This window comes from Colius striatus, chromosome 8 (genome assembly GCF_028858725.1).
Source record: "Colius striatus isolate bColStr4 chromosome 8, bColStr4.1.hap1, whole genome shotgun sequence".
Taxonomy (NCBI): Eukaryota; Metazoa; Chordata; class Aves; order Coliiformes; family Coliidae; genus Colius; species Colius striatus.
This window is the reverse complement of record NC_084766.1, coordinates 34,406,713-34,429,604: the sequence shown is the minus strand read 5'-3', so window position 1 is coordinate 34,429,604 and position 22,892 is coordinate 34,406,713. Positions and strand designations below refer to the sequence as shown.

Here is a 22,892-nt window from a genome sequence, read left to right as displayed (position 1 = left end):
TACCAAACCAATTTTAAGCTCAGAGGAAAACTGGACTGGTCAGCATGTCAGACCAGCCAGCTCAACTGATGCTTTCTACTTCTCTTTTGTATTAGAAATGAATGTTCCTCTAAGAAACAAGCCCAATGAATAGGACAGACTCTTCTCCACCTCTGAGAGTCCCCAGTGTTTCAGCCTACAATCCTGCAACCACGTATGGCTCTGCAGGCAGCACCTCCCGCTTGCGTAGGCACACTTGGTATGTGTGTGACACCACTTACAGCTGCAGTCCAAAAGTAGCAGCTGCCTGTTGATACAAACCCTCACGCTGGAAAAACAGGTGATAATGAATTCTAAAAGCATGTGCAAGTATGAAGCAACTACTCCATGAATTGCCAGCAGCTGTTGCAAGAACCCTGCCCTGCTTGCCACAGGTATTTATTTAAAGCATGATCCCGGCCCTGATACAAACCACATGGGTGGATGTGTGCATGTTCTGCCCCTTAGTCCCTTCAGGCTTCTGAACCAGGCCATGCCAGCAATTTGTTTGGTAATTTCAGAGCTACCCACTGTGAAGCTTCACATCATATAAAGGGTAACGAAAGGAAAGGAGCTCGAGAGAAATAACCAGGTCTAATTTCCTTGCATTTCATAGATAGATCCTTAAGGTGAAAGTCTTCAAGCTGTTCAGCCCTCCAACACTTCTGACATTCTTCTTAGGTACATTTTGCTCACACAATTAGATGATATTCAGTTTCTGTCCCAGCAGGAAAAACTCCCCCACATTTCCACTTCAGGTTACCATTGGTGTTATCATTTTAACTTTTAAGGAATCACAGAACATGGCACTGAACCATTTTCCTTCCTCATTCTATCAGTAGTATCTATTTTTTGGTAGTATTTAGAAAGATTCCATTTGCACAGACCATTCATTGATGCTGTCTGATATAGTTCAGCTTTTCACTGTACCCTCTGCTCTACTGCTGTGTCTTAGCAGTTTGTTGGTACAGGGAGGAGAGGGACAGCATGCAAGAAAGTTGCAAAGGCAGCAGGGACAGGACTAGTTAAACAAAAAGTACCTGGTCTAAGATCATAATTTCATCATAATCCTTTTGAAATAACTCCACATCAGACCGAGGAATCAGACAGCAAAGTGGAAACTCACACACAAGAAGAGTCTTAACTTCATTAGGGCAGTCACTGCTAGGTTTGGAAAATAAGAAAACCCAGCAACTCTTAAGGCTGCACAAACCCCAGCTAAGAATTCACTTCTGAAACAGCTCTGTGTCATCAGAAACACTGAATAACACAGTGATCAAAGGCACTGTCAATACAATTATATTGTATGGGAGGATAAGAGGGAGGCCTCGACAGCTAACACTGTGAGTAAATTGGGTTACACTCTAGGCTCCTTTTTACATACTGCAATCCACCATGTGAATGCTGCAGGTCTCATTTAACTGGGTCACCAAAACTTAGGTAAAAGCCTAGTGACTTAAGGCTAGGAAGTGTTACCTGTTTGCCTAACTTTAGGCTATGAGATGTCAACACTGGGAAGCTTAAGCAAATCTACACAGGTAAGGGCAGGAATCTGGCCCAGTGGATGGAACAGGTAAGAATTGTGCTCCTCAGCTTTTAGGACCCCTCTGCCTTTGCAAATATTTTGTCAGATATCTTCCCCATAGTCTGTATTCAGAAGCAACAGAAATGTAATACAAAGGTAAGAACAGAGGGAGTGCCATGCCCTCCCAAACTGCCCAGACAACAGGTATCAGCCTTGAAAATGATATCCCTATCAAGCCCCAGGGTCCTGACAACCATGTCACATAGTAATTTAAAGTAAATACCTTTCAGCAAGTAATCCTGCCACAGCCATGTCCCGAGGTTCACTGAGGTCGCAGTTCTTAGGCTCAGTAAATGCAAGCAGTGATAGCTTTCTTTTGGCATCCTGAAGTGAGCTTTCATGTTCTGAATTCATCCCGCTCGGCTGATTTTCAGCATCAGTGCGATCTGCACACGCAGGATGCTCACCCTGCTCCATCACAGCAACCGCTGGAGAGTGATTTCTGTACGGGTCTGTCTCCTGCTCTTCAGTGCTCGTGTTTATAGCTAAGTCATCTTCACCGGTGACTAACATCCTTGAAGTACCTGTTTCAGGGATATCTCCAGGTTTTTGGTTACCTGCCTTTGCTGTATTTAACACCATGTCACTGTTCTCTTTGACATCTCCTTCAGTCAAATTGCTAGATTCTAGTTTCGAGTCAGTTTGCAAGCAATCATCCTGGCTTACTTCAGTTTTCAAGTAATCTATTAACCCATGCACGGTTGCTTTCTTTTCCTGCTGTGCATCTTGTGAGTTTTCCAGTGCTTCCAAGCATTTCCTACTTACTGGATCATCCTGTATCATCTGGCACTTAATATCGCATATAAAATCGCTGCAAATGCATGTCTCCTGATCTTCCCCAGGTGACACATTGAAATTGTCTGGCAATTTTTCATGATTGTAAGATCCTCCCGGGACAAGTGTTGAAGCTGCCATGTCAGAGGTGCTCCTGGCAATGTCTGGATCACCATACTCACTTTTCTTCTGTTCATTTGGCTCAGGATCCAGGCACTGCTCAGTAGGAAGACTCACATTCTCTTCAGACAAAACTGGTTCTGCATTATACTCTGTAATTAAGTTATTTCCCTCTGTGGCAGCAGCATCTTCTAAGTCCCTCTTCTGTGCATCGCCCGGAGAGACAACAGCTACCCTGGGCTGCTGCTTACTGTTGGAATATGCAGGGAAGTTCTCAGCTGCTGCCCCATCAGATGAAGACAGACCTTGCTTCTTTATCTCTAAGCTTATTAGCGATTCAGGATCAATGCCACCAGCACACACACCTTCTGCTCTTTCCATCTCACTGCTCTCGGGATGCTCAGTGGTTTTGTCTGGCTCTTGCAGAATTCCCAGAGCACATTCAGCAGGTGCAGAGCCATCCAAGCTAGGGACCACTTCCAAACAGCTACCAGGATGCCTGTTCCTCTCAGTGTCCTGGAGGCTCGCTGGTGGCAGCTCTGCTGCTGTATTTTCTTGTTGCAGAGATTTGCACTTGGCAGCTTTGTGGGAAGTCTCAGTAACTAAAGACAAGTCTTCTCCCTCTGCTTCTGATGTGCCCTTGGGAGCTTCTTTTCCTGCCTTGCTTGATTCTGAAAAGTTCTCAGCACTGCACGGTTCTGCTGTATCCTTGGCCACTGGGTTCTGCTTGAAGCCTGCATGGTTTTCAGACAGAAGTTGGGGTAGTTCAGCACTCAGTGTGCTGTGGACAGTTTTTTTAAATATCTGGCTGATATGTTCCCTGAAGTCTGGGAGACTGGAGCCAATGTCCAGAGAGCTGCAAGTCAGAGCCTCATGCTCCCTTCCGGAGAGCTCTGCAGACTGCTCAGAAATACCAGTCTCTGCCCTGGTTATGTTGTTATCTTCTTTTGAATGCACTTTCACTTTTTCTGCATTCCCAGCTTTCTCTAAGATCTTCCCATCCTTGTCATCTACACAGATATTGGTTGCAATTTCCTCGTTACAGCCTTCTTGTTTACCAACAGATGAAAGGCTCAGCAGCTTCCCTTCTGGAGTAGGGAGAGCTAACAGAGACTCTGCTGAACTGTCACTTTGCTGTTCTTTGAAGTTCACTTCGCCTTTTGTTTCTTTGGGTTTAATTGCAGATATCTCTTTCTTCAGCTTTTCAGAGTTGAACTGTGATAAGTTTCCAGTACTCTGTCCCACATTTATACTCTCTGGCAGAGATAAACTTCTGTCTCCATCACCCTGAAAACTCTGGTCTGGAACCTCTTTTTCATTCACACTCACATTCCCTGCAGAGCTATTTTCTGAATTTGCTGATTTACCTGTGCTCACCCCAGGTGAATGACCTAAGTGCACAGACACCTGAGAACCTGCAGCAATCTGCAAATTACAGTTACTTTCTAAGTTGTTTTGGCATGCTACAACTTCCAGTTCATTATTTAGTAACTCCCCCTTGGTACCATTGTTCCTGTTGCTGCTAGGTTGCTGGTTAGGATGGCTGAGTGCAGAGGTCACTGTAGAGAGGGCTGCAAAGTCTGCTTGGCAATAACCACCTTCCTCTGGTGTCCCTTGAATGCACCTGGATTGATATGTCTTATCAGTGGGAATTACTTCCCCGTGTGCCTGTGGTGGTGAAGGAGATTCTCGTGTCCCTGGACTTGTACCACTTTCCACGTTTCTTGTTTCTGCTACAGAGGCATTGTCCTCACAACTTATCTGCATGTTTCCATCTTTCTGGATGACTTCCCCATCAGCAGCCAGATCTTTAGTCTTTTCCACTTTTTGTGCCATTAAGGGCACCTTCATTTGAGTTTCTGGATGAGATATTTGGGGATCATTTTTCTCCGGATTATCAGAAGTATGTGCTATTTCTGCATCCCTTGGCAAAGCCTGTGATATGTTAATGGCACTTGCTGAATTCTGTGTCCGTGGAAGCGTGTTTATAGCAGCAGCAGCAGGGCTTTTACCAGTATTATCCTTTATCCTGCATATGCTGCCTGGCTCTTCATTCTTGTTAGATTCTTTAGAGAACGTATCGCTGTGACATGCTGCTTCATGATGACTAGCTGAGATCAAAGAATTATTATCCTGCTTGAGCTTGTCTGAGTTTTGCTTATTGAGGCAGTTTCCTTCTCCCTTGAGATCAGTTTTGTTTTGCTCGTTGCAGTCTTGCAAATTAAGCACAGTCACACCAGAAACACTTTCCCCGTGGTCGCTGCTGCACCTATCCTCTGACACCACAGCACTGCTTTCATCCTTGTCCTTTTCTTTTGCTATGTCAGAGTCACACTGGATCAGGGCTGTACCTTGCACAGAAGAGTCTTTATTAAGGTCAGTGGAAATGTTTAGAAGTATTTCTGGCATGCTGCTATGATTGTTTAGGTCCAACGGCCGCTCAGGTTGTAGAGCTGTTTCTTTGTGCTCCTGATGATCCGCTCGTGTGGCAGCTGTCAGACTGCTTTGCTGCTTCTGTTGTTCAAGTCTCGTATTTGAAATCCAGTCACTCCCATCAGCACCAGACACAGACTTCTCCACGTGTTCTGCTTGGGGAAGAGCCGTTGGAACATCTGCATTTTCTTGCAATTCTCTGATGCTGCACTCCAGGGCCTCCGCAGAGCTGCACGTGTCACACTCAGGGCGGCAGCTGTGTTCGCTGACAGGGCTGTCCCTCCCTTCCTCCACCTGAACTTGCTGAGGAGTGAGTCCTGAAGTACTGACCACAGCTTGAGAGGTTTCTGAGCAAGCCATCTGCGTATTTCTGTGACTTTCTGCAGCCTCTTGCTCCAGCTGGGCTCGTGTGAGTACATCTGAGCTGCATTCACTTTTTGGTGCCACATCTGTGTCCTCTGCAAGACTTTTTACCGTGTTTTGGTGCTTCTGCTGTTGAATACTCTCGTTTTCTTTCCCATCCATGTCACTGCTCTGGGTAGCTGCAGGTCTTTGGTCTGGATCACTGTTAGGCACTTTGGTGATGTGAGCAATCTGTTCTTTGGTTTCTGAAACCTGTGAGGCCTCCTCAGCCTGTATGGCCATGAGATCCATAGTCCTTGCCAACTCACTTAAGCCCTGGAGCTCACATTTTGCTTTGGACAGCTTTGAACTTTCTTCTGACTTGCTGTAGCTCTCAGGCCTTCCTTGACTCTCAGCTTTGCATTCAGATTCTAACAGAATTTCTGCAGCAAAAGCCTTTTCCCAGGATTCATCCTGCTTACTCTGCTTAATATTATTGTTCTCAGGGTGGAGAGGCAGTGAACTGTGTGCACTGCCTAAACAAACCTTTTCAGTCCTGTTACAGCCTGGCTGCCCCAAAGTTTTGTCTTCTGCTTCAGTGTTAAAGCAATCAAAACTCAGTGAGCATCCCTCTCCTGGAAACTGCAGTGAAGCCACAAGCTTATTCTCCAGGTCATCTGAAACAGCTGTTTTCTCTTTACTCATTTGTTGTTCAGGTTTACAACCTGAATCTGAGCTACTGTCTAAATTCAGAGGCTTTCTCCCAGCTCCTTCCCTTAGGTCACCTGTTGAAGTCTTTTCACATGGACTGAATTCTTTGGGAATGTGTCCCAAGTGGGTATCTTTGTCCTGGTGGTGGCCACTGACAGAGCTCAACATTTGTCCTTCTGCCCCACTTGATCCCTCAGGTGATTCACTGGTTTCTGTCCCTTGGGCCTCCTCTGTTCTGAGTTTGTTTTTTTCTCCTGTCACACCCACTTCAGTTTCTTTTTGATTTAGCTCTGTGGATCTGCTCAGAGAAACATTTAATGCACATTCTTCCAGTAATAGTCTTTTATCTACCAGGGAATTTTCCTTGGTGGGACTGATAATGCTTTCAGTTTCAGAAAGTGCAGTGCTTTCTCTAGACACATCATCAGCTTTTATAATTTCATTGCTACTGGCTTCATCTTTTGGGCTTTTGGTTGTGACAGCTGATTTTTGTACTTCCTCTCTCTGAAATGATAAAGACACACTGAAATGCTCAGCACTAACAAGCTCATCCTCCTTTTGAAGCTCTCTTTGAAAAATGGGTTCTATTTTTTCAGAGTCTGTTTTCACTGCTTCACTCTTTGCTGGATCTTGAGAGTCATTTCCAGGCACATATTCCCTCGAAGGCTCTTCAGGCTTTGATACCAGAAAGAGATTTGGAGGGTGAGAAGGCAACTCTGTCATTAAAGTACAGGCTTCTGATGGCTCTCCTTTGCTTTCAGATAGAACTGGAGTTGCCTCATCCCCTTTAGCTGTTGTCACAGCCCCCATCTGTAGATTACAGAATTTGCTGGTCTCAGTGAAGCCCTCGGCGTTCACAAGTGCTCCAAATTTTTCACTGTCTGAGCCTCCCATTGCTGGATAATTTAGGATTAAGGTTTCCTTTTTCATTAGCAGACCCTCTCCACCATCTGTGTTCTGTCTACCTTGCTGTGGCTGACCTAGTTCCCAAACTCCTCGCTCCTGCTTGGCCTCCTGAGCAGTAACATAATCTCCTGCATCTTTACCCTGGGGAAACGGGCTGACATGTGGTTCCCTCATGCCACCCAGCTGTTCACTCTGCCAGAGCGATCCCAATTCACTCCAACTCACTTGTGTGACTCCTTGCGTTTCTGTAACTGCTGCAGGAGGGCTGGACTCCAGACTTGGGTTTCTGGGATCATTCTCACTGTTTTTCAGAGAAGTGGCAGCAATATTGTCGTGTTTGGGGCCTTTGTCTACAGATTCAGCATGTGCTATTGCCTCCTCTTTGTCCTTCACTGCACCCGGTGATGGCACTGCTTCGTTGCAATTTGATGTCAGTAACCTGTCATTGCTGCTTGTAAGATCTGCTGTGGCATGTTCCTTGGCACAGTCTGCAGGAGGCTTTGAGACAGGCAGACTTCCCTCTCTTGCTTCTGCAGCCTGCTTTGAGAAATTCGAGTCCATCTGTCCTCCTTGCTCTCGCAAGACAGTGTTCTCTCCTGTCACCTCTGAAGACACCATGCTTGAATTTGGATTGGATAAATCTTCAGCACTGTAGCTACTGTTGCCTTCATTACTGATGCTGCCAACAATGGAAAAGCAAAATATATGAAGCAAATGAAGCAGAGAATAAAAGCTGATTTGTGCCATTGATATTTCAAAGCCATGCAGTACATGCACTGAGAAGCTGATAATCTGCTTTCGGGAGCTAAACCATCACACACACACATGACAGTGATTTAAATGCTCATTACTCTGGAAAATATGTCCCCAGTCTTACCTGACAGCCACATACTCATGGCATGCAGTTTAACCATTTCCAAATCTCACCTAAGTGTGGGGAGAGGTGACACACATCTAACAGGAGCAACACGGGAAAAGGGGAAAAAACACTGGAGGAAACACCAATACCTCAAGGAAAGGTTTTGCTTCACTGAGAATACTTTTCACAATGCTAAATGTTCAACTGCTGCTATCTGGTTATACTTCTGTTCTGTGGCAGGAGATTAAGAAGGGTCCATCTGTCCAATATTTTCTACATCTAATCAGCAGGGTTGATTCTCATCGAAAGGTCAAAGGTCTCTCCCTGCCCAGTGATGTTGTCATACGATACACACCCTACGAGGTCATTTTATTGCAGTGTTTGATTTCAGTGCAGAGAAGGTGTAACCCTTTGTATGATGTCTCTCCCCCACCACTGGAGATAAGATAGAAACAGAGATGATGTGGGTGTGCCACCTGCAGAGAAAGAGAAGATGTTTTTTGTATTTTCCACGTGCCCTGTGAAGACCTCAGTTTCCACACTTAGGGTTGTAGGTGATGAAATTAGGATAACCTTGTTCTGTCCCTCACCTCTCCTGGGAAGCCTGGGTGTACTTTCCCCACCTTGGGGAGCACAGAGTGAAAGAGAAATGCAAAACTCAACATAGAACTGTACCCAGGAGCAAGGGGCATCATTTACTTAACGTGAAATAATAATAAATCCCCCTATTCTCCGCCAACCAAAGCCAGATACACAGACGGCACATTGTCAAATGCCTGGAGGTCAGTGTGATGGCAGTGTGCTCTAGTTGCATAGCTGCACAGGGAGAGGTCATTCATGGTGAGCCCATTGCCAGAGCTTTGCCAAAGCTTAGCAGTAACAGGCTACGTTTCAGAAATTCAAAGTGCCCTACAGACTGGAGCTATAACAGATGCTTAAAATGCCTTCTGTAAGGCCAAGCATAGATTGGACTTGAAGTAATCTCCAGAAATCTGAGAAGCCTTTCTCTCTTTCTCTGCCCCGAGTTTTAAGCACAAAATACTTGACAGAGAAGTGAGTCAGTGACCAGCTGTCAGGTCCCTGCAGTTCAGGCCTGTGTTTATACAGACACTGCCACTTCAGCAGCCCTTGAGGCAGCACTGAAGCCTCACGCTCTTGGGCTGTGCTGCAGTGCACACAATGCACTTCCTGGTAGGGTCAAACCCCCTCCTCGTACTGAGGATCGCCCAACGCAACAACCAATTTCTTTATGAGAGGGCTGCATGGAAAACTGAAGGCCAGTATTCCAACTTAAACTGTCACTTTTAGAACAAAGTGGTGCACATTCATCATCTCTGCTACTGCAGTTTGCTTCAACGTTTTATTCAGGACATAGAATTGAAAAGTTTGAGTTTTCAATCATAAGACACATCCAGACTGACCTGTTTGAGTATCTCCATTTATGCTTCTCCTGATGGAGAGGTAACAGGTAACAAGGAAAACTATACAGGCAACATATCTTACATCTTCCTTTTCATTTTTTTTGGTAACCTTGCTTTTCTGTCTGCAAGCCACGGCTGGGGTTAGAGAAACATCTGTTGGGAATGACTTAAGCATAGTTGATCCTGCTTTAGGGCAGAAGGATGGACTAGATGATGCCTCAAGGTCACACCTAGTCCCATTATCTTCCACTCTTCTTAAAGGGAATAACACTACAGGGAAATGACTGTGCTGAAGACAATTCCCCTGAGGAAAACCCAATCTACATGAAAATGTATTAGCAATCAATAATTCAATATGATCAACATCAAACTGTGACCCTAAAAGATGGGGGTTTTAAAGACAAGAAAATAAAATGTGTTGTCTTTTGTGGTTACTTGATCTCATTTGTTTGTAATCTCAACTAGCTTGATATTTTTATGGGAAAATAACATTCATATTTAAAAGCAAACATGTACATGACAAAGCATGAAAGAACACTTCAGTTCCCCAAAGTTTATGTAGCACTTATGGCAGAAAGAGTCATTTTGTCAGGGATAATTGCTGCAGATAATTGATGACATGTTAAATAAAATGTGCAGGCATGCAAAGACCTAGTTGCATGTGGAACTTGAAATATTCAACTGTCCCCTCTACTCAAGAGTTATCAAAGGCAACTTTCCCCTTGTCTTAGAAGCCAAGCACACAATTAAGGATTTGCAAGTTCAAGGCCCTAACATACTGACAATATGAATGCCAACCTTCCAGTTACAACATCAAATAGCAGTGAGTTAAATCTTTGCACATCTAAAACATTTGTTTTCCATAAATAATTACTGAGAAATTGCTTGTTTGGAAGCACATTGCAAATTGACCAATTAATTTTTAAGACCTGTAGTTAACCTCTTCCAGCTTCAGAATATACTGTGGTAAGTTTGAATTATCCTGGAACAATTTAAGAGTATTGCCTGGTTACTAAGATGTTTATTAGGACAGCACTCCCTGGTTTGTGTTTAGGGTGTGAAGCTATAAAGGATGTTAAGAAATTGTTGATTTATAGTGCACCTCCCATAAATATTTCTGGATTACGAGTCATACCCAATCTGCCAGCCAGCAACACTTGAAGTCACAGCTTCTATTGCTCTGTGTTGATAATCTGACAACACAAAATTGTAGCCATTTTTAAAATTCCCTCTCTTCTTCTTTGTTTTCCTTCTAAACCATGTAGTGGCCATTGAAAGGGCAGGTAGCCTTTCCAACACAGTCACACTTGTGAGGGAAAACCACCAAGTGCCGAAGCCTGTGAAACCCAGAGGTCACATGCGGTTGCCATCCGTGCTGACGTAACTCAGAGCCTGAGTGATTCTATTCCCAGGAGTGTAAGAGCCTGAAATCTGAGGATGAATTTAGAAAGCACTAAAGGGGACAAATGCCCAGGCAGCTCTGCAGCCGTGGCAGACGTAGAGCTGCCTCTCAAATATTTCTGTTCTGTTTCCCCTGATACATGAGAAATCAGTATCTACATTTTGAGTTTAGGCACTTGGACACATTGTACTGGAGGACATAAAGAATGCTGCATTTTAATCTGTCCCTAAGAGGCATTGGAAGTTAATTAGGAACATGGAAACCATTTCCACATTCCCTTTAAAAAATAAAAAGCCAGGCTTTTAGAGGCAGAGCAAGTCACTATTTGAACTCTTCAGCGTAAACAAACACATGAGAAATCCATCATTGCTAAAGAGCTGCTAACAGCAGCCAGCTTCCCCCACCCTCCCCCTATAGCTAAGCTTTCAGGAAAAAGTGAAGGAGGAATAATGATCTATATGATCCTCCTGGGAACTGTCTTCTCCCTGCACCCCCAATCACTTTTCCCCTCCTTGTTCCATACACAGAATAAAATGTAGGGCCTTACAATACTTTAAGTATGACCAAACTAAATGATTCCAGCATTAAAAATGTAAACTGTACTACTGCTGCAGCAAGCAAACACGTCCAGATCTTCAGTCCCAGTTCCACAAGCGGCTCCTGGTCTCAGTCCAAGATATCTGGAGAGTCAGCAGGAAGCATGGCACTGAAGGGATGGTCCCACAGGATGTGTGGAGCTTCAGCTTCTCATTCTGCAGTGGCTCTGTGGGTCCCGCAGGATCTGTGAGCAGCACTCTGGGTGGGAGAGCAGCCAACTTCATCCCCAAAGAGTCCTTGGTCCCTTTGACTACTTCTGGGTGTGTACCTTTTAGATTGCTGTATCTGCTTCTTCCTAAACCTCCTGGAAAAAAACGCCTCTCCAGGGCAGAGTTGTCCAGCTCAGATTCCCCAGGCGTTTTCCCCTGAGCGTGCACCAGGAGTGTGCATGGTTACATCTGCAGACACCAATGCAAAGCCTGAGGCTTGCTAACTACTCTAGCTCTTCAGCATTTTCCTTTCACACAGAAAGTTTACAGATGAATTGCTGATGGTGTCACTTTTCTCCACACAGGACCAGTGAGAAACAGGTTAAAAAAAACCCAGGCTATTTTAAAATAGTCACAGACGTTTTCAATTCTAAAACGTTAAAGAATTGAAAAGTGACTGAAACCATTTCTGAGAATTTGTGGAGGATGGAAGAAAGCCACCCAGAAGCCTGGAAAAAAAGCAAATGTGGTAGTTTTCCATGCAGAGATACTCCATCTGAAGATGGAAGGTCATGCTCTTAAGACCATAAGAGTGGAAAAGATGCGTTCAAGGGAGCGAGTTAAAAATAAACAGCCTGGAGTCGAAAACTTCAAAGATTTTCCGTTTATTGTCTTTGTTTCTATTTTGGCAGAATGTAACACAGAGGCCACCCAAAGCAGGCATGTGCCAGCACTTTCAGGAGGAAAGCTAAATAAAAAGTAAATGCCTGAGCTCCTGCCCATCTCATACATTTGCTGGAACAAGAATCTTAGGAATCCCTTCAGGTTGATTCAGCCACGTGACATTCATCTCCCAAGAGCCCTTATTTTGCATGCTGAGGTGTAAAGCTATTTCAGCCAGCTAGAATATAAGTCTAAATGTTCTTGGTAGTCACATCTTGAAAAGGAACCCCTAAAGTACTACAGCTGTGTCATTTTTGAGCAATGCATTTTAAAACATGCAAACTGGTCACTGAGCAGTATAAAATAACTATCATATTAAAAAGAACCCGCCAAAACCAAGACTGCACTTGCTGCAGCCAAACCACAAATATTCAAACCCCAAGATAAGAGAATCCATCCCACCATCTCTGTTCTTAACACCGGCTCATTCTAACAGCAGTTGGCATAGCTTAAAGTGCTGGGTGGGTGACAGTGTAGCCCTCTGTTAATTATCTGTGTTTCAAACCACAGCAGTGCAGTAACTCCTCCCTTCTTCAGTGAACAGCCTTCCAAAAGGCCACATGCAGGATTTGCTGAGTATGGTTTACTTAATGTAAACCATCACACACCACACCTCAGCTCCCCTGGTTGTTATTATTCATGCTTAACACTCCTGTACCTGCTTATAGCTGGAGTCTCGACTTGTGTCTCCTCTAAAATCCAGACACACAGAGAAAATGATCTGGCCCAGTTCTTTGTTGGACAGCTTCTAGCTTCACACTCTATTAATCTCAGCAAGGAATTATGATTTCTACTGTCGTTACAGTAGGAAGAAGGAAGATTTGTGCTACTTTCAAATTAAACCCCAAGTATTTTGGAAAGCTGCTGCTCTGAGTCCTACAGTGTGCTACAGCAGCGTTGTGAAGAACAGCAGGTTTTGAGAAAGAACAGCATGGCTACAATAATCTGAGGGTTCAATTCTGCTACACCAAAGTCAGCAAACAAAAGAAAGGACAGAACTTGCTTCTAAGTTTTGCAACAGGTGTAGTAGATTTCTGCATTCTCAAAGGAGACTCCACCTTTGACAGGCCACTGCTTGTGCTAAAAGCCATGGGGAAGTTTTCAGCCCAGACCTTGTCACTTTTTTTCTCACAGAGGCCATTGTTGGTGGCAGCACTGCCCAACCTTGACCATGGGATGAAGATACAAAGGTCCACTCATATAAAGGCTGAAGAGAAATTCTACAAGTTTCAAGTCACATAATCAGGTGATGAGGCTCTGAGAAGTTTACCATGTCCACCCAGCACCAACAGAGACACAGATCTGTCTATGGGCTCTATTAAATGGTTTCTCGTATCTGAGTGACTAGAGAAACTTGAAGCTGACACTCTCTTCACACGCCCCCACACTCCCTCCCCCTCAAATTTTCATCCTTCTTTTTTTTTCCTGGTTGTGCCTGCACATGCATTTCATCAAAAATGGTGTTCACCAGATGATTGGGTGAGAGCAACAAAATCCTGATGCATGGATGAATACAGCTTCATTCCTGTCTGCTTGATATTATTCTGTCCCCTACTATTTTTACCTTTGAGACAGAAGCAGAGGAAGATACTGATGAGCAGGGTAAACCAAACTGCCCTCCCCTAAAGTCCCCTTCTTGATTTTATATATTTGGAACTTTAAAAATGAACCAGACATCACAGAAGTCACAGAGAACTATTTCCTCAGGGCTCTTAGGTGGGGCTATGACTATTTTCCTGTCATAAATCAGTATGCATAATGTTTTAAGTAGCTCACAAGAAACTTGTGTTTTCTTCAGCTAGGACAGCATGGTTACTCACTACTAAAAACATACACAGCATAGTGATTATGCACAATACTGTCTAGAGAAAGTGGAAGCTATAGGACACATGTAGTATCTGTTAACTGAAATAACAAATGAACAAAATATGCATCTAAAATTCTCACCCTAAGTTTATTTCACAACTCCAAACTCATTTTTTTCTAACTAGTGTGAATGACAGCTATGGCTTTCCTCACCTGACATGAAAATGGACAGACAGTCTCAAATACATGAGGAACTCATCCAATGAAGAGCTGTTTCATGTACAGAGCTGGTGCTAGACAGTAAAGTGATGCCACATGAGAAAAGAAATAGTCACACATCTCTAGGAAAGAAGTGCAATCTTTCATCACTTTGAACTTCAAGCCTAAATGTCTTTATAACTGTAAATGAACTTTACAGCTTTAGTCTTGCTCAGACTGTTATTTTCAGCTGATAGTTTGGATGTGCTAGTGGCAGTCAGAAGAAATACAATTAATAGTAAATATCTTCCTGTGTGTATACTGAATCTAAGTGCTCCAAAGCACAGCCAGCCTATCACTTCCAGAAGGTAAGATGCTTTTTCTTGGTGTTTTGAGATTATGTCATGTCTCTAAGTTTCTCTGAAATGTCCCTGATGTAGACAATCATCATCTTAATACCTGCATTTGGATGTAAATTGCCACAAACTCTTGCATGATATGAGGAGACTGAGGGGTGACTTCATTAATGTTTACAAATATGTAAAGGGCAGGTGTCAGGAGGATAGAACCAGGCTGTTCTGAGTCATGTCCAATGACAGGACAAGGGGCAACAGGTATAAGCTGAAACAGAAGAGGTTCCAAAGAAACACAAGGAGAAACTTCTTCACTGTGAGGGAGCACTGGCAGGGGCTGCCCAGATGGGTCGTGGAGTTTCCTTCTCTGGAGACATTCAAAACCCACCTGGATGAGTTCCTGTGTGACCTACTCTAGGTCCTGCTCTGGCAGGGGGGTTGCATTGGATGAACTTTCGAGGTCCCTTCCAACTCTTAAGATTCTGTGATATCAAGAATTATAGAATAGAATATGATAGGATAGGGTAGAATAGAATAGGGTAGAATAGAATAGAATAGAATAGAATAGAATAGAATAGAATAGAATAGAATAGAATAGAATAGAATAGAATAGAATAGAATAGAATAGAATATTCTAAGGGACCTACCATGACCACCTAGTGCAGCTGCCTGACCACTTGATGTGACCAAAAGTTAAAGCAAATTAAGGGCATTGTCCAAATGCCTCTTAAACATTAAGCACCAGCCACCTCTCTGGGAAGCCTGTTCTAGTGTTCGACCACTCCTCAGTATAGAAATGCTTAATCTTGATAATTTGTTATTTTAAAAAGGGAGGAGAAGAGTTTATTGCCTGGGATAGCATTAACTGAACAGCATTTGAGATATTTCACTTTGCTACTGTTTGTTATTGGTTTTAATTTCTCAAGTTTACACCTTTCAAAGACAGTGGCAATCAGCAAGGGTAGCCAGGGTTGGTGGGAACAGAAAAAGCCCAAATCACACGGACTCCACTTGAAACAGATGTGGCAAATCTTTCTGCAGTGAATTCTCCAATCTTAAAGGAAATTTGGGAAGTTTGGGCCCACAGCCTAAAAATCTTACATATTTATCAGCAAGTTACTGCAACTCCCTTTAAGCTGCGTGTATCATTCTGCCTCAGGTTACATTGATGATCTGGAAAGTACTCAGCTCTGTGTTAAAACTGTGCTAGATAATTTCTTCACTGCAGTAGATGAAAACTCCAGTTGCATTAGAAAAATCAAGCATTTGAGTAAAAAGCATTAATGTTTCAGACAAATATTCCCTTTGGAATATTTCATAGAACCCAGGTTACATTACCTTCTGCCATCTTTAATAGCACTGAAAAATACCTTTACTCCAAAAGTAGTCCTATTTATTTAATCAGGTGAATTTTAAGACATTTAAAAGAGTGGAATGCTCATAAATATTAGCTGGGTTGTTACTTTTTAGTAGGATTGCTTTACAGAGCTGAGCACAGCATTTTGTAACTGTTTACATCTTCACAATCATATATGACTTTAAAGACTTCAATGCTTTTCTGTGTCAGATGAGAGTTCATTAGTGTGAGTAAAAAGCACAGGAAGTTTAGGTTAAGGGTTACTCCAGCAGCTGGAGTTATGCTGTTTATAGTTATGCAGTAAGGCAAGAAAGTCAGTTTGGTAAACAGAAAGTAGTCTTGTTGGGTTATTTTGAAGACTGCATTCATCATCATCTACAACGAAGACAGATTTTGAAAACCAGTTACACAGAAACTTAAGGAACAGTGCCCAGCTATCAACAGCAGCAAGGCTTCAATTCCATTCACTGGAAGAAGCTTCATTTCTTACCTTGTAGGCCCAGGAATTGATGGGAATATGCTCTCAGGCAGCTCAGCAGCAGCAGGAAGATCCGAGATGTCCTGACCTCCCGACTTTTCTATGCTGCTTTCCTGAGGGCTCCTTTTTAAACTGTGCCCATTACCAGGAGGTTGGCCTAATTCTGAATCTTCTGGAGAGTTCTAGAATGAAAAAATAGAACAGTTTAAATACCTATTGCAATTTTGGAGAATACATAAACTTAAGGAGCTTCTTCTGTCTAGGTGGACAGCTGCCATGGTAGATCTCACTTTGATGGAACTTGCAGATTCCAAAGACAAGCCACTTTTTTTTCTTAACAACGCAAAACCAGAAGGAAGTTGTTGAGCCAAAAATAAATACTAGGAAAAGAAGAAGGAGAGAAGAATGCAACCATTGTTCTAAAGCAACTGAGGCCTTTACTAACCCAAGGAGGGTATGAGCTTCTCTTTTTCCAAGTCTGGCAAATGCTTCTGTGCTAAGTGAGTTTAAAATGAGAAAGGATGGAAATAGGATATGAAAGTTGACACTTTTAATATCAGCAGTATCTTTGGAGTCAAGTTAGAGATAAAGCCAATGCCAATCAAGACCCAAATTCTTTTCCTCAATGAAGCTCAGAATATCTCTGAACTGCAATGGCCGATCTGATTCTCCACCACGCTGCCTTTCTATAATAACAGCTACAGGAAAATGCTGCAGTCTCTGTAGTAATAGCTACAGAAATGCTATTATACAAATGAGTTAATGCTGCTTTACCTCTTCTCAAAGGTAAATATTTACTTGGGATCTTCATCCATGGAGACATGCCTTTACCTGAGTGGGGTATTTTGTTTTGTTTCTGTTGCAAACGGTTGTTTTTGCTTCAGGGAGGAAGAGAGTTCTGTGTGAGTTCCAGGGCCCTGAGCTGCAAATCCCTGGGGTACTACAACACTTCTAAGGGGCTGTTTACATCAGGTAGTGGCACATTCCTGCTGATTTTTTTGGCACAAATATCTTTAGAAGGCAAAGAAGAACTGGTAAGAGCTGCTTTGAACAGTAGCTGAGGACATTCTTCACGTACAACAAAAGAACTGATGAGAAACAATTCCGTGTAAAGCAAAAATGATGTCTGAATGAAGCAGCTCCAATTCGAATCCTCTGGCACATCAAGAAATGGTGAAAGAGAAGGAAAACTGATCGTTGGATCACTCTCAACATACAATTGCTGTTGTTTTAGTTCTTAAATGTCATTGTAAAAAGCCCAAGCCACACTTGACGTTAACACAGGTAAGTACTGACAACAGGAGAGCTACTTCAGCACGGTGACATAGATATAAAGCACAGTACACAATTCCAAACAATCTCTTAGGGTTTTTTACGCTCAATTTTTGGGTTTCTTTTGTTCTAGAAGGAGTCAATACGTTGCAGAAAGCTATTGATTACAAAATGACACTTCTCTGTGTGAACATGGTGTGCTCTCACACAACCAAAGGCTTCTTGTGACCAGAGACAGCCATGAGAGACACCCAGTGGACAAGAAGAGCCCATGTCATCAGCAACTGAAAGGGTCAGGGCACATTGAAAATATAAAAACACCTCCTTTAGACTTAAGGCAAATTTGATTAACTCTTATATCCTTTGTGTTTCCCTGGGGAAACCTTTCCCTACAGCTTTGTTTGCAGAAGTCTCCTTTATCACACCGCTTTCCACTTGGATAGACCAAGGGCTCTTGGTTTCATGATTATTAAGCACTTACCCAGCATGTGCTGACATCTGGCATTTGGAATATTTATCTAAGTATGTGTGTTGGCCCCAAAACCACAGTATATGGAAAAAAAAATACTAAAAACATCAAGATTTATACAAGGAGATTTGTTTCTTCCAGCCAGAGAAAAATTATAAAAATAGATCTTGGTTGTCTTTGAGGGCTATGCTTTGCTCTGGGTGCTGCTTTGGGCAGCCTTCCTTCTGCTTCAATGAGAAAGCTTGCATGGAGAATTTATTTCACCATGCAACACGTGTGCAGAGAGGGAGAAGTAGGGCGAGAGGGGAAGTGTTATTAAATTAATTATTGGGAGAAGAAAAAATCCAACCAACCGAGACAGGGATGTGTGGGGCTGTATGTGATCTCACTGGAGTGTGTCCATGGCCCAGTCACCCCTACACCCACATCCCAAAGCCTACCCACTTGCCAGTTGGTGGTTAGCATATGCAGTATGCCAAGGTGGGAGTATTTATATCTTGGCAGAAGAGGAGCTCCTTGTGCCCAGCCCCACAGAGTGTCAGTCTTCACAGCATGCACTGGCCTTGAGCCACCAGGGAAGCAGGACAAGAGCAAGGCAGTGGGTTGGTAAGCCCACAAGAAGCCCTCCAAGGCAGCCTCAGTGCCACACTCTTAGTCCATGTATCATGTCTTAGTGCAAGAGCTACCGTTGGGCAGTCAGGGAGATAGGCCACAAACAAATGCCTCACAGTAGCAGCCAAGTGAAGAGTAATTTCCAAGCCACTTGCAGACAAAAATGAGCTCCTCTCCTTTTCCAGCAGGGCAGAGGGTAGGGAGAACCACACAAAGAACCCTAAGGAATCAGGCCAATTTATGAACTTGTCCAGATGCCTCCAGCAGTTGGCAAGAGCAGTGAGAACTAATGTTTTATTTTTCCTCGTTTCTACTACCACTGTCTCAAAGTTTCTTCAGCTGATTTGGTGCTAGACAGAAGGAGTACCTCACAGCTCTCTTCAGAAGAAGAGCTTCATGCTTTGTCTCCTCCTTCTAAAGCCTCTGTCATCTTCCACAGCAGAATGGAGCATAGCAAAGGATTAAGTCATTCATCTACTGCACTCTTAGTACCCACACATTGTTTCTAATGAATCTGTCTTTCACAAGAGCAGCACCTTAACAAAGGGCTCCTTTAGGTTATAGTCCTCTGTTCTACTGACCCGCAGCCATCTCTGTCTTGGAGCCACAGCATTATTGGGATGCCTCTTGCACACAAGTCTCTAGAGTAAAACTCCTTTCTGTGCCGAGAAGCAGTGTCCCTTGGATTGCCATCCTGAGCCACAAATCCCACGAGCCACACGACAACTGATAGTTAATCAGCAACATGGGCTCAGTTATGGTATTAGAATGAAACACTACTCATCAGCCTGTCATCTAACAAATCCAGCACATTGCTACCGAAGCTCAAACAGCACTAACGAATTCAAGGAGACCTAACTAAGTGGTTACATCTGCTAGGTACTTCCAAGCCAGCAGTACAATTATTTCAGGACAGTTTGAAACTGTAACATGGAGTCACACTAATTCGTCATTGACTCCCTGAGTCTGACACTTCACAGAACAATTTGGGGACAGAATTCTTTGGATAGAAGTTTGTTGTATTTTACTTTTACTATTAATCTCCATAATTCACAAACTAATTCTTTATATAGACCTATATCTGAAATCATCAAAACCAGGAGGTTTGCACATTAGCCACAGAGAAGGGCCCGTGTCCCAGTGATTTTATCAGCTGCTACATCAAGTCTGAATACCTGCACAAAAACACACTGGGAGGGGCAGACTGAGAAGCCAAGGAGAATAATCAACAGCAAAACAGGTTAGTTAGGTGCACTATTTTGACTACTTCTAACATTTCCCATAGATTGTTTTGGGGGGCAAAGCTGGTGGGCTTTTTTGTTTGATCGGTTTCACAGAATCTTAAGGGTTAGAAGTGACCTTGAAAGCTCATCCAGTGCAACCTCCCTGCCAGAGCAGGGCCACCTAGAGTAGGTCACACAGGAACTCATTCAGGTGGGTTTTGAATATCTCCAGAGGAGACTCCACAACCCATCTGGGCAGCCCCTTCCTGTGCTCCCTCACCCTCACACTGAAGAAGGTTTTCCTTGTTTTTCTTTGGAACTTCTTATGGTCCAGCTTGTACCCATTGCCTCTTCTATTGTTGGCAATCCTTGAGAACAGCCTGGCTCCATCCTCCTGACACCTGCCCTTTACATTTGTGTGCTCTCAGGGTTTTCATGTTGAAGAAGTCATAGTTAATCTCCCAGCTATCCCTAAGCAACTGTCACTGGCCACAGAAAAATGTGACTCATTCTTCCAGTTCCAAACATGACCAAATTTAATAGATATTAAAACAATATTTGCAAGACAGCTCCCCTTGGAGCAGAGAGAAATTTGGACTGTTGACATTCTGTCTTTGCAGGCTGTCAGATGTTTCAATGATCAAAATGCAAAGTTGCCCACTTACTTAGTAAGGCAAGAGCACATACGGCCAGGAAAGGACATAGTCACAGGAAGCTCAAAGGGGGATTTTATCAATAATCTAAAATAAATCTTAATGTAGATAGTTAACGGAAAAGGAACTACAAATACTCTGAAATATAGCAAAGCTTTCTTTATTGGTCCTCTACATTTAATCTATTAATTTAATCTTCACAGAAGAACATGCTCTGTGAATCTTTGCCAGCCAGTAAAAACCAGAATTCAATTGCTCTATCAATTCTTTCAAATAGATTCTCATTATGCAAATCAGGTACTGAACAAGCTCTGCAGAGCATGATTTTTATTTTTAATTAACAGCTGTGAAAACAATTAAAAGGACTGTGTTTTGTTCAAAAGTATCATCAGAAAGCTGCTGCTAAATAAATTAATTTGGAGGTTTCAACACATACAGCCTCTGAAGTGATTTACTACAGAAGCCTGCAGCTAAATTTGCTCTATGTTCATTTCAAATTTACCATACTCTTTTTTTTAAAGGATTCTGGATTATAAAAAAGTTATTTAATTGTAAGACTTAAAGAAAAGATGATGTTAAAAAGCAGAATACAGAGGTTCTCAGCAGTTTTTTTCTTTAAGTCTAGGATAATTAGAAAAACCCAACAACAAATAAACAAGTTTGTCACAGAGAGAATACAAACAGCAGAAGGAAAATTAAGTAGTCTATACTTTTTTTTTCCTTTAAGCCAACATATTATTTAAATGAAGAAAACTGATTTTCCTGAAATATGCAATGCAATTTGCACAAAACCTTTCCATAAGCACTGGACTCTGTAAGAACACAAAGTAAATCTAGAGGATCACTTTCTTTTCCTGATGACTTTGAACAGGAACTTAAAAGTGGATTTAAAAAAAAACCACAAGAGAACTCCATTAACACTGTAGCCAAAAGGATTATGTGGGCTGCTGTACTCTGGCTGGAGTTACCATACCAGAAAGAAATTCCTTTAATGCTACATGGCAGCCTGCTCACAGCTCAGCTTCCAAAACACTGACTCTCCCCTCCTGGTTCAAAGCCATAGCAACAGCATTAGGCACTGCCACAGCCTTATGCTACGGCCATTCAAGAAGCCTCATGTTTCTGGACAAGACACCTGGCTGCTGCTCACAAAGCATAAAGTGAGTCTGCCTTAAAAACCTGGCATTAACACTCAGGCCCCTCCAAGTAAGTGCACTTTCTCTGATTCTCTCAATAAAAGTTGTTTCCTTTTGCATCTGCCCTCTGCGACATTCCTCCATTAAACACACATCCTTTTATAGCTGTTGCTGGAACATGCCATAGCTCTGACTAGCTGAAAATGATCTTTGAAGACTTACATTAAGTTTCCATTCCCACTAACTCCCTCTGGTTACTGGGGAGGAAGCTGGAACAAGCCTTTACAAGTTTCAATCAATACAGCAGAACCTACCTTTTATTTTTCTCCATGTCTTCTACTACAAGTTGTGGGGGCTTTTTCTAATGGTGGTTTTTAAAGCCTGTCTGCTGGAAGTGTTGGTGGTTGGCTCTGCAGGGCTGGGGGTCAGGCTGTGGCAGTGCAGGTGAACACTGGGACACAGAGCAAAGGTCAGTCCTGTAGCACCCGGCCTCCAGTAGCAGCACCAATGGCCACACTGATGGCATTGGGAGGACGGTCACAGGGCCACGCACAGCCCCAGCCAAGTGCCACACACATGTGTGCCTGAGCAGGCTGACATTGAGCACGAGAGTGTCCATGTGATACTCTTTGGCAAGGTTTCACTTGCAGGGAAAGGCAGTGAAAAGTTTTATCCACAGCCTTAATGACCAGGCTCTTCCTCGTTGTTTTTGTTGGAACTTCAGTGTTCAATCCATTCCTTGAAAAGAGAACTGAGATGCCAGAAAACGGCTTGCTGCAATTCTTCATAGAATCCCAGCATGGCAGGAGTGGGAAGAGACCTCCAGAGCTCATCCAGTCCAACCCCCTGCTAAAGCAGGTTCCACTCAATCGGGGGGGCACAGGAATGTGTCCAGGTGGGTTTGGAAACCTCTTGAGGAGCCTCCACACCCTCCCTGGGCAGCCTGGGCCAGGGCTCCCTCACCTCAGCACCAAACAAATTTCTGCTATTGTAATTTATGAGGACAGAGCAGGATTTAGAAACTGTCTTTTTGCTCTTCCAGCTTTCTATTTTCTTGCTGTTGTGCAGTTACTGAGTGCTAAGTTAGATTTTTCAGTCTTTACAGAACCACTGTTTCTCCACTGTTTGGAGAAATGGTACCAAAATAGACAAAAGTTGCTTTAACAACCAGAACTTTTCAATTAAACCAGCAAACACTGATCAGAAAAACTACTGAGCATGGGATAGTAACAAATTGGTACCTGGGTTTGGTTTTTTTCCCCCAAACGTCATGACTATTTAATTAGTTGGATGTA

General features: G+C 43.1%; 1 protein-coding gene across 1 annotated transcript in view; it reads right to left on the bottom strand.

Moving 5' to 3' along the window:
* The window catches only part of TACC2 (transforming acidic coiled-coil containing protein 2), a 148,818-nt gene that overhangs the window by 97,143 nt on the left and 28,783 nt on the right, over positions 1 to 22,892 (bottom strand). The window contains exons 3-4 of the mRNA XM_062000731.1: positions 16,245 to 16,414; positions 1,827 to 7,568 (exon numbers count right to left, since the gene is read on the bottom strand). Of these exons, the coding sequence (XP_061856715.1) occupies positions 1,827 to 7,568; positions 16,245 to 16,414 (5,912 nt within the window). The remainder of the gene's footprint in view (positions 1 to 1,826; positions 7,569 to 16,244; positions 16,415 to 22,892) is intronic.